Below are 11,904 nucleotides of genomic sequence, written 5' to 3' on the forward strand. Positions count from 1 at the left end.
AGAGTCTCTCTTCAAAACACATCATGTTTTACACCCTTTCCTGGCCATCGAGCTACTCAAATCATCATTAACCTGACAAACTGTTCTCATTACACTAAACAACATTTGCCACTGGATCAGTACAGTTGTCATCGATATTGCCAGTAAATACAGTTGTAAACACAAACAAAAAAAAGAGAAAAAAAGATGACTTGAGGCTACCTGATGCAATATAATCCGTTAATCTGAAGACATTTATAAAACAAACACTCAGTCAAGACAGACTGCCTCGACGAGTCTGTGTGTGTGTGTGTTTACAAACTGTGTGTGTGTGTTTACAAACTGTGTGTGTGTGTGTGTTTACAAACTGTGTGTGTGTGTTTACAAACTGTGTGTGTGTGTTTACAAACTGTGTGTGTGTTTACAAACTGTGTGTGTGTGTGTTTACAAACTGTGTGTGTGTGTGTTTACAGTATGTGTGTTTACAAACTGTGTGTGTGTTTACAAACTGTGTGTGTGTGTTTACAAACTGTGTGTGTGTTTACAAACTGTGTGTGTGTGTGTTTACAAACTGTGTGTGTGTGTTTACAAACTGTGTGTGTGTGTGTTTACAGTATGTGTGTTTACAAACTGTGTGTGTGTGTTTATAGTGTGTGTGTTTACAAACTGTGTGTGTGCATGCGTGTGTTTACAGAATGTGTGTGCAGAATGTGTTGACAGTATATGTGTGTGCTTGTGTGTACAGTACGCGTGTGTGTATATATGTTTCAACAGTAACATGCATTCCTGCTTAATCACCCTGCCTAGCAGTGCACTGTGTCATCTCACTGTGGGACATTATTGCTGGTAACAACAGCACATCTCGCCATGCGTGTGGAGCACCGGCACTGAGGTACCGAGTCCAGGAGAAGCTGCAGCATGCAGGCCTGGAGGGCCAACACAGGTTAACACAGCTGTCTGCCTGCCTGTCTGTCTGTCTGTCTGTCTGTCTGTCTGTCTGTCTGTATGCCTGCATCCAAGTCTCTCTCGTTTCTCCCAGCCTCCAGCCTCCAATGGTTGGCAGATAACAGGTGTCTCCTGGGTTTGGAAAGAGAGCTTCCTGTTCCTTGTCTGTGTTGTGTCTCTTCAGAAATGTTTGGAGTGTCCAGTCCTGTGTGTGTGTGTCTCAGAGCCTAAGGTCAGTCCTGTGTGTGTGTGTCTCAGAGCCCGAGGTCAGTCCTGTGTGTGTGTGTCTCAGAGCCTGAGGTCAGTCCTGTGTGTGTGTGTGTGTGTCTCAGGTCTTCTCTGGCAGTCCCAGGATGACTCCGTGGGGAGAGGCTGGAGAGGACAACGTCAGCTGGACAGGAGACACGAGAGGATGGACTCTTCTCCTTTTCACCGCTGCCTGTCCACCCCACGGAGGGTGTCCCTGCGTCTCCCTGGAGGACGGAAGTCTCATGTTTTAGCATGGAAGCACTCCTGACTCCCAGAGGCGTCGACTGAAAGCACCACTCTCACTCACAGGACTGCCACCAATGGCGCGGGGGCAACTGTGAACTCAGAGATCTGATTGGAAATCCATGGCACAAGGAGGGACTGACGGCGTCAAGATACAGAGACACAGGAACCAATCAGAGAATCTCAACATTGTTGCCGTCATTTAACACCTAGGAGAGCCACAAGAAAATTGTAACTGTGCTGGACTTGGCATCTCCACCAATGGCATTGTCCGGTTCTCTTCTTCTGTGGTGGACTAGCAGAGTTGGCAGATGACTAGAAAGAGTCTTGCATTGTTTACCACGAGAAAAAATAAAAATAAAAGTAACAATGGAGACGAAAAATGAAAGAGAGGTAAAGAGGAGATCTTCTTTTCCCCCCTCTCTCTCTTTCTCTATCTCTCCCTCTCTCTCTCTGTATATGAGTAAGTAGGATCCACAATGGCTATTGTGATGTAACTGGTGTCTATCTGGCAGTTTTGACTGCCCAATAAAGATATTTTGAAGTTGAAAGTTTCTCTGTCTTTCCTCAGCTTCCAGGTACAGTGTAGGGCGTGGCATGTTTCTGGATGATGACAGGGTCATGTTACAGCTGAGATCCATGCTGACAGTTGACCTTCAGATCCAGTGTCTTGTGTGTTGGTGTGTGTGGCAGGAGTTTCACAGTGTAGAAGGTTCCAGAGGGTGCGTGTGTGTGTGTGCAGTACGTGTCAGGGTGACATTGATTGGCAGTGGACGTGTTTGTGTGTTTATGGGGAGAATGTACCAGTCCAGGAGTGTGAGAGAGCATCGTCTGAGTCAGTGTGTGTGAGTGTGTATGAGTGTGTATGAGTGTGTGTTCGGACAGGGGGAATGTACGACCCCAGGAGTGTGAGAGAGCATCGTCTGAGTGCAAGTGCAGACGGACTGAGAGGCTGGAGGAGGGGAGGAATCAGCTACGCATCATCATATAACCCCCTCTCCTCTGTCCTCCTCTCCTCTGTCCTCTCCTCTGTCCTCCTCTCCCCTCTCTTGTCCTCCTCTCCTCCCCTCTCTTCTCCTCCTCTCCTCCCCTCTCTACTCCTTCTCTCCTCTGTTCTCCTCTCCTCTGTCCTCTCTCTTCTCATCCTCTCTTCTCCTCCTCTCTTCTCTCCTCCTCCTCTCCTCTCTTCTTCCTCCCTCCTCCCGGTCTAGACGGAGGCTTCAGGTTTGCTTTCAGTGTTGACCTGGACGTAGATCTTGGGGTCCTCTTGGCGCTCGCGCTGCAGGCGCCGCAGGTGTCGGCTGTGACAGAGCAGGTAGAGAGGCAGGCAGAACCCCAGCATGCTCAACCCCAACAGAGCCACGTTCACCTGCACGCACGGGACAGGAAGCAGGACATGACATCAGCCATCAGGGAAACGGAGGAAGTGACATTGTAAGTTAGGGGAGGACAGTTGAGGTGTGGGGGTGAGGAGGGGTGAGGAGGGGTGAGTGAGGGAGTTCAGTCTCACCCATAGGGGGTCTCCCTCCAGGGGGCCCACCATGGCCATAAAGAGCGGCTGCTGCAGCAGAGCGAACAGAGCGCTGATCAGGGACTGCATCCCTGTGAGACTGCCAAACTGAGACGACGGGTACCTGAGACACACACAGCACGGTCAGGATACACACACATGTACACGTACACACACACGTGTACACGTACACACACACACACACACCCTGAGACACACACAGCACGGTCAGGATACACACACATGTACACGTACACACACACACACACACACCCTGAGACACACACAGCACGGTCAGGATACACACACATGTACACGTACACACACACGTATACACGTACACACACACACACACACCCTGAGACACTTACACAGCGGCGTACAGGCCTCCGACAGCAGAGTGGATGAAGCCTCTTACGATGGTATGAAGAACAAAAGACAGGATCTGAGACAAGAGGAGGAGAATTCTGTTACTCCTGCTCTGCAACACTCTGTTCCTCCTCTTCGATCTTGGATCAGGACCTACTAAATACTGACTCAGACCACCACTATACAGTTACAATATGCCCTTCTGATCCTTGTATATTACTTTCACACTGTGTGTGTCACTAGATACAAGCATCTGGTAAATTAATAACACGTTAATAATGTCAGAAGCGCTTCCACACCAGTTGATAAATGAGCAGCAGTTCTCTTTGTGTCCACCAGGAGTCAGTGTAGCGCTTCACAATCCTCTCAGCTGCAGTATCTGCAGCCCTGCCTTTGGTTCTGCAAGGGTTCTAGTCAGAGGAACGCATGCAGCACCATGCCCTCCTCTGCTGGTAGAACCCCTGACAGAACTACAGAATGTTTGTCTAGAACATGAGTAGTTCTCTTCTCAGGGGAACGTGTTTGTCGATGAGACATGTCAGATACGATGAGACATGGGAGTCATAAAATGCTGATTATGATTGGACACAGGTCATATCACATGACTGACCGACTGACTTTGTACTAAATCAACGAATCCCTCCCTCCCTCTCTACCTGCAGAGGTAGGCTGGGAATGAGGCAGGTGGCTCCGAAGCAGACCAGCAGCAGGTTGGTGAAGATGAAGGCTCTCGTGGCGTTGGTGATCTTCTGGACGGTTCTGTCTCTCCTCTTGGGAGCTCCAGGCTCCCTGGTGACCAGAGGGAGCGGGGGGGGAACATGAGGTCAACAGGAAGTTACATACAAGACACGCTCATCAGAGTGTGTGTGTGTGAGACTCACTTTTTGAGATCCTTGTCGTCTCCATCCTCACAGTCTTTGAGCTTCCAGTCCATGATGTAGCCAATCACAGGAGAGGTGACGAGACACAGCAGCTGCAGCACACCAAAGATGGACGTGTACACGCTCACTAGGGGAGAGGAGGGGGAGGAGAGGGGGAGGAGAGAAGGAGGAGGGGGGGAGGAGAGGGGGAGAAAGTTAATCAGAAACTCAGTTATGATAACACTGTTTAGAAGCAGGTTAACACAGGCCGGGAGGAGAGGAGTCTCTGAGGTACTGAGTGAGTTAAGACAGAGTTTACAAGACAGCGTGAATCTATGCCAGAGAAAGAGGTGGCTGGTGAAGGATGAACTCTGAGCTCATCTAGCTCTGCTTGAACCCTTACCCACTTCCATCCTCTGCACTGCATAGGCAACAGGAAGCAGGAAGCAGGAAACAGGAAGCAGGAAGCAGGAAACAGGAAGCAAGAGGAAAGAGGAAGCAGACAGAGTTAGTCTGAAGCAACGCAGCGTCACTCACTCCCACATCAGGAAGAACCCTCACAAACACAAACACATATAGAAACAATCACACACACACACAACACACACACACACACCTGTGGTGAGGTCACCGTCTGTGAGAGCCTCCAGGATGTTGTTCATGGCCCCCATGTAGAAGATGAGGCGCAGCTGGGTGACACACATGGTGATGAGGCTGAGCATGAAGATAGGACTGAAGATGCTCTTCATGAACGACTGGGCTGGAGAGGGGGAGGAGAGGGGGGAGGAGAGGGGGGAGGAGAGGGGGAGGAGAGGGGGAGGAGAGGGGGGAGGAGAGGGGGAGGAGAGGGGGGAGGAGAGGGGGAGGAGAGGGGGTGGAGAGGGGGAGGAGAGGGGGAGGAGAGGGGGGAGGAGAGGGGGAGGAGAGGGGGGAGGAGAGGGGGAGGAGAGGGGGTGGAGAGGGGGAGGAGAGGGGGGAGGAGAGGGGGGAGGAGAGGGGGAGGAGAGGGGGGAGGAGAGGGGGAAGGAGAGGGGGGAGGAGAGGGGGAAGGAGAGGGGGGAGGAGAGGGGGAGGAGAGGGGGGAGGAGAGGGGGGAGGAGAGGGGGGAGGAGAGGGGGAAGGAGAGGGGGGAGGAGAGGGGGGAGGAGAGGGGGTGGAGAGGGGGGAGGAGAGGGGGGAGGAGAGGGGGGAGGAGAGGGGGAGGAGAGGGGGGAGGAGAGGGGGAGGAGAGGGGGGAGGAGAGGGGGAGGAGAGGGGGAGGAGAGGGGGGAGGAGAGGGGGGAGGAGAGGGTTAAACCATGTTACATGGCACAGCAGGTACGGGGCCTCATGATCATGAAGCCGGAGGAAGCACCAGGAGAGACCAGCACACAGCTGCCTTCACTACCAGGAGAGACCAGCACACACCTGCCTTCACTACCAGGAGAGACCAGCACACACCTGCCTTCACTACCAGGAGAGACCAGCACACACCCGCCTTCACTACCAGGAGAGACCAGCACACACCTGCCTTCACTACCAGGAGAGACCAGCACACAGCTGCCTTCACTACCAGGAGAGACCAGCACACACCTGCCTTCACTACCAGGAGAGACCAGCACACACCTGCCTTCACTACCTGGAGAGACCAGCACACACCTGCCTTCACTACCAGGAGAGACCAGCACACAGCTGCCTTCACTACCAGGAGAGACCAGCACACACATGCCTTCACTACCAGGAGAGACCAGCACACACCTGCCTTCACTACCAGGAGAGACCAGCCACATCTAGCACCTCCAGCAGCTCCACAGTGAGTGTGTGTGTGCATATGACTGTTTATGTGTGTGTTCATTTATTTAAGTGTGTAATGTGTGTGTGTGTCAGTGTTTGTTAGCTTGTGTGTGTGTCAGTTGTTTATGTGTGTCAGTGTGTGTGGAGCCAAGCCAACTGGTCCAAAGGGCCTCCCAGTAATAACCCTCCTGATTGGTAGAAGTCCAGCTGATGCCCCTACTTCCTTAACGACCTCCTGCTGCCTCCTGATTGGCTGCCGCGCGACCCCTGACCCCAGCACCCCCTTTCATCCCTCCTGATGACCCAGGATTCTTGGAACGCGGTCCGAACCGATTCCACGGTCGGCTTGCTCCCAACAAGCCCCTGTGGGGCGTCCTGACCCGGGTTCACAGCCCTGAGAGGGTGAGGGGGTGGTTGGGGTGGAGAGGGGGGGTTTCCCCAGAGACAGTTGGGTGTCTCTGGGGATAATTGTATCGTACAGATCTGGGTTAGTACAGGCTAAGGGCACGGCACAGGGGGGTGGGGGGGATGGAGGGGTGGGGGGGGTGGAGGGGTGAGGGGGCTGGCAACTCTCCAAACGAGATGTTGGACTTGTTGACCTCTCAGCCAATGACAGTTCTCCTCAGACAAGCTGGCGTCGAAGACCAAAACACTGGCTGTACTCTGCTGTACTAGTGTAGCCTCCCTCATGATCAACATACAGTACAGCAGAGATTCTTCTACTCTTTCACTGTGTCAACGCAGAGTACAGTACAGTAGAGTAGATACTTGGCTAAGCTACACAGAGCAGGATGTAGACAGAGCAGAGCAGGATGTAGACAGAGCAGAGCAGGATGTAGACAGAGCAGAGCAGGATGTAGATAGAGCAGAGCAGGATGTAGACAGCTGTGTGTTAGCCAGGCACTCACTCTCTTCCTCCGCCTTGCATTTGACCTCCAGGTCGACGGTGGAGAGGCAGAGCTTGTTGCCCTCCTGCACTGCCAGCTCCCGCGGGTGCTGCTTCATGGAGTGTCCGACGCTCAGACGACGCCCCACCGTGGTCACCTGCCGGTAGAACTGCTTCCCTGTGATCTTGTGGTCGAAGCCCAGCCAGCTGAACTTGATCTTTACCCTGAGAGAGGGAGGGAGAGGGGGCGAGGCGGGGGAGGGGAGGGGGGAGACGGGGCGAGGCGGGGGAGGGGAGGGGGGAGAGAGAGGAGAGACGGAAGAGAAACAGAGAGGGAGAAAAGTAAGAATAACATCAACTAAATCCAGGTGAATCAGAACAAAGCCTCTGGATCTCTCGCTTTGCTACAACTTCCTGTCTGGAAGGCCGGGGCTGCCTTGGGGGCGTGTGTTTGTGTCCTATGTGTGTGTGTGTGTGAGTCCTACATGTGTGTGTATGTGAGTCCTACATGTGTGTGTGTGTGTGAGTCCTACGTGTAATCCATGTCCTCGGGGCCGGGGAAGGGCTCCAGGGGCCAGTTGAAGAAGCAGTTGAGGAAGACGAGGCCGGCACAGGCCGCCCACACCAGCAGGATGCTGATGAAGGTGGCGCCCAGGTCATAGATCACCTGCAGGGACACCACAACGTTACACACACACACAGACACACACAGACTCACACACACATGTAAGACACACACAGACACACACACACACACATGTAAGACACACACAGACACACACACACATGTAAGACACACACATAGACACACGCACACACACAGGCTCACCTTGATCCCAGGGAAGGTGACGGCCGAAGATGCGTAGGAGCCGATCATGAGAGCGATGAAGGTGGAGCGCAGGTCTCCAAACATGCTTGGCAGCTGAGGGAGGGAGGGAGGCAGGGAGGGAGGGAGGGAGGGGTGAGATATAGGTTACACTTATTAGGAATGAGATTTCAGTGCACCACACTGTTTGTACACAAATCTCAAATGTCAACAAACTCAAATGTTCTCTTTTTAACGTTGGGACAGTGAGCTATGTTTATACGCTGTCAGAGCAGTTGACAGTGTAACTAGGAGGGTCTCTAACACAACATGCACTCCTCTCTCCCTCCCACCCACCCCCACACTGCAGAGAGAGAGAGAGGGAGAAAGAGAGAGCGAGGGAGATGAAGAGGAAGATCCCGTAGCAGGCAGTAATGATCCAGCTGTCGGCCCAGCGCGAGAGCACATACTGTTCCCTCAATCCCACTATACACAACTGGTCTGCTGGAGAACATGGAGAGAGAGAGAGAGAGAGGTAGGGAGAGAGGGATAGTAGATACAGAGAGGGAGAAGGAAAGAGAGAAAGGAGAGAGAGAGGATCATGGGGCTGGTGATATTTCTAATGCTAGCAGATGACGGGAGAAGCCTCTGTTATGAGAGTGGGGGTAGGGGGGGTAGTTGCCAGAGAAGGGATGGAGGGACGGAAACAAATAACTTTTCTTAAATGCTATCATGGATCATAGACTCAACAGTTCTACTAAACCTTCTCTCTCTCACCCTGAGTCTATCCATCCATCCCTCGAGTCATCCTGTTCCCAGGTCACACTCCAAGTAACCAGCAGACCTGTAGACCTGGTCTGATAACCAGCAGACCTGTAGACCTGGTCTGATAACCAGCAGACCTGTAGACCTGGTCTGATAACCAGCAGACCTGTAGACCTGGTCTGATAACCAGCAGACCTGTAGACCTGGTCTGATAACCAGCAGACCTATAGACCTGGTCTGATAACCAGCAGACCTGTAGACCTGGTCTGATAACCAGCAGACCTTTAGACCTGGTCTGATAACCAGCAGACCTGTAGACCTGGTCTGATAACCAGCAGACCTGTAGACCTGGTCTGATAACCAGCAGACATGTAGACCTGGTCTGATAACCAGCAGACCTGTAGACCTGGTCTAGTAACCAGCAGACCTGTAGACCTGGTCCAGTAACCAGGAGCACAACTTGGTGTGAGTGTGTGTGTGTGTGTGTGAGTATGAGTGTGTGTGTGTGTGTGTGTTTGACGGGGGTGTATGTGTGTGTTTGTGCAATGTCAACTCATAGGGAATATGTATCCTGACACGCTTGTTTTCTAGGAAAGTTGTTGCCACATCTCAACTTCCTGTTTCAACATCTCTCGTCAACAGTCTCGTATCGTAGACAGAAGCTCAGCATCTAACCTCTATGACATCACTGTGACCTCTAGAGGTCACCCTTCACAACAGCTTCTTATAGTGTTGGAGGGGTGAAGGGTGAACTCTAGGGTTGCCAACTTCCTCAACCCCAAATGAGGGACACTTTTATCTGCCTGCGCCAACAGCTGACCAACACTAAAGGAAATCGCAAGGTTTCATTAGCCACAGGCTACCATAAACCTACTCATTTCAGCGTGATGTTGGCAAACCACTACTGTACTTGCTTGGATGTATTGTTCATAGTAATAGTCAAGACAATTATTACAAGTTTCTGTCATATGTCATGTTGTTTTCTTGAAATAGCATTAGACTCTAACCATATGCCACAGACACTGATAAGCTTTAGGGCTAAAACAACCACTGTCACCAACAAGCCAAAACCGTGTCTCATTTCGACGTTTGCGTGAGTTTTTGCGTGTGCACAGTAGCTTAGTGTTGTCCGGCGAGGCTGTGATTGGAATACGGGACTGGAGCTGTCCCTAACGGGACAAATCCAAATCACCCATAATTTGACAATTCAGGACGGTTGGCAACCCTAGTGACCTATGATATATAGATGTATACAAATATAGATGTTTTTTTTATGGTATAGGTAGATAAATATGTATCTGGGGTTGGATCAAATTAAGGAATTAACAGAAAGACCCCCCTCCTTGAGTCACCACCTTACCGCGGTGGAGGGGTTTGCGTGTCCTAGTGATCCTGGAAGCTATGTTGTCGGGGGCTTCATGCCCCTGGTAGGGTCTCCCAAGGCAAACAGGTTCCAGGTGAAAGACCAGACAAAGCGTGGCTCAAAAAACCAACCATGAAGAAATACAACAATGGTTCTCAGTTGCCCCTGCCCGGAAGCGGGTCACCGGGGCCCCCCCCTGGAGCCAGGCCCGGGGGTGGGGCTCGATGGCGAGCGCCTGGTGGCCGGGCCTTTTCCCATGGGGCCCGGTCGGGCACAGCCCGAAGAGACAACGTGGGACCCTCTTCCAGTGGGCTCACCATCCGCAGGAGGGGTCATGGGGGTCGGGTGCAGTGTGAGACGGGCGGCGGCCGAAGGCGGGGGCCTTGGCGGTCCGATCCTCGGCTGCAAAAGTTAGCTTTAGGGACGTGGAACGTCACCTCGCTGGCGGGAAAGGAGCCTGAGCTGGTGCGCGAGGTAGAGAGTTTCCGGCTAGATATAGTCGGCCTCGCCTCGACGCACAGCGTGGGCTCCGGAACCAGTCTCCTTGAGAGGGGCTGGACTCTCTTCCACTCTGGAGTTGCCCTTGGTGAGAGGCGTCGAGCTGGGGTGGGAATACTGGTTTCCCCTCGGTTCGGCGCCTGTACATTGGGGTTCACCCCGGTGGACGAGAGGGTAGCCTCCCTCCGCCTTCGGGTGGGGGGACGGGTCCTCACTGTCGTTTGTGCTTATGCACCAAACGGCAGCTCAGAGTACCCACCCTTTTTGGAGTCTCTGGGGGGGGTGCTGGAAAGCGCTCCTCCTGGGGATTCCCTCGTCCTCCTGGGGGACTTCAATGCTCATGTGGGCAATGACAGTGAGACCTGGAGGGGCGTGATTGGGAGGAACGGCCCCCCCGATCTGAACCCGAGTGGTGTTTTGTTGTTGGACTTCTGTGCTAGACACGGTTTGTCCATAACGAACACCATGTTCAAGCATAAGGGTGTCCATATGTGCACCTGGCACCAGGACACCCGAGGTCTCAGTTCGATGATCGACTTTGTAGTCGTGTCATCGGACTTGGGGCCGCATGTCTTGGACACTCGGGTGAGGAGAGGGGCGGAGCTGTCAACTGATCACCACCTGGTGGTGAGTTGGCTTCGATGGTGGGGGAGGACGCCGGTCAGGCCTGGCAGGCCCAAACGTAATGTGAGGGTCTGCTGGGAACGTCTGGCGGAACCCTCTGTCAGAAGGAGCTTCAACTCCCACCTCCGGGAGAGCTTCGATCATGTCTCGGGGGGGGGCCGGGGACATTGAGTCCGAATGGGCCATGTTCCGGGCCTCCATTGTTGAAGCGGCTGACCGGAGCTGCGGCCGCAGGGCGGTCGGTGCATGTCGCGGCGGTAACCCTCGGACCCGGTGGTGGACTCCGGAGGTGAGGGATGCCGTCAAGCTGAAGAAGGAGGCCTATCGGACTTTATTGGCTGGTAGGACTCCAGAGGCAGCTGATGTGTACCGGCAGGCCAAGCGGAACGCGGCTTTGGCGGTCGCGGAGGCAAAAACCCGGGCATGGGAGGAGTTCGGCGAGGCCATGGAGAATGACTTCCGAACGGCTTCAAAAAGGTTCTGGACCACCATCCGGCGGCTCAGGAGGGGGAAGCAGTGCTCTGTCAACACTGTATACGGTGGGGATGGTGCGCTGCTGACCTCGACGGGGGACGTCCTGGATCGGTGGAAGGAATACTTCGAAGACCTCCTTAATTCCACCAACACGCTTTCCGACGTGGAGGCAGAGTCTGGGGACATCGGGGGGGGCCCTTCTATCTCTGGGGCTGAGGTCGCCGAGGTGGTTGAAAAGCTCCGCGGTGGCAGGGCCCCTGGGGTGGATGAGGTCCGCCCGGAGTTCCTTAAGGCTCTGGATGTTGTAGGGCTGTCTTGGTTGACACGACTCTGCAACATCGCGTGGACATCGGGGACAGTGCCTCTGGACTGGCAGACCGGGGTGGTGGTTCCCCTCTTTAAAAAGGGGGACCGGAGGGTGTGCTCCAACTTTAGGGGGATCACACTCCTCAGCCTCCCTGGGAAAGTCTATTCAGGGGTCCTGGAGAGGAGGGTCCGTCGGATTGTCGAACCTCGGATTCAGGAGGAGCAATGTGGTTTTCGTCCTGGCCGTGGAACAGT

The 11,904-nt window shown here is 53.6% G+C and overlaps 1 protein-coding gene across 1 annotated transcript; it reads right to left on the minus strand.

Moving 5' to 3' along the window:
* Positions 1–2,544: 2,544 nt before the first annotated feature.
* slc43a2b (solute carrier family 43 member 2b) lies at positions 2,545–7,952 on the minus strand. Its single transcript, XM_047051941.1, has 10 exons — positions 7,644–7,952; positions 7,348–7,481; positions 6,837–7,039; positions 4,772–4,915; positions 4,559–4,576; positions 4,177–4,303; positions 3,952–4,084; positions 3,298–3,371; positions 2,927–3,050; positions 2,545–2,785 (listed from the first exon to the last, which is right to left on the minus strand). The coding sequence occupies exons 1-10, from the start codon at positions 7,725–7,727 to the stop codon at positions 2,624–2,626; spliced, it is 1,203 nt and encodes a 400-aa protein (XP_046907897.1). The 5' UTR covers positions 7,728–7,952; the 3' UTR covers positions 2,545–2,623.
* Positions 7,953–11,904: the final 3,952 nt, after the last annotated feature.

The sequence above is a fragment of the Hypomesus transpacificus genome, unplaced genomic scaffold (assembly GCF_021917145.1).
Source record: "Hypomesus transpacificus isolate Combined female unplaced genomic scaffold, fHypTra1 scaffold_186, whole genome shotgun sequence".
Lineage (NCBI taxonomy): Eukaryota > Metazoa > Chordata > Actinopteri > Osmeriformes > Osmeridae > Hypomesus > Hypomesus transpacificus.

Excerpts from the sequence above, each read along its gene's own strand:
- slc43a2b (XM_047051941.1), bottom strand. The coding sequence starts at position 7,727 with ATGTTTGGAGACCTGCGCTCCACCTTCATCGCTCTCATGATCGGCTCC. Across the intron at positions 3,372-3,951 it reads TTCCCAGCCTACCTCTGCAG|ATCCTGTCTTTTGTTCTTCA; the intron begins GTAGAGAGGGAG and ends CTCTTGTCTCAG. Across the intron at positions 2,786-2,926 it reads TGGAGGGAGACCCCCTATGG|GTGAACGTGGCTCTGTTGGG; the intron begins GTGAGACTGAAC and ends CCGTGCGTGCAG.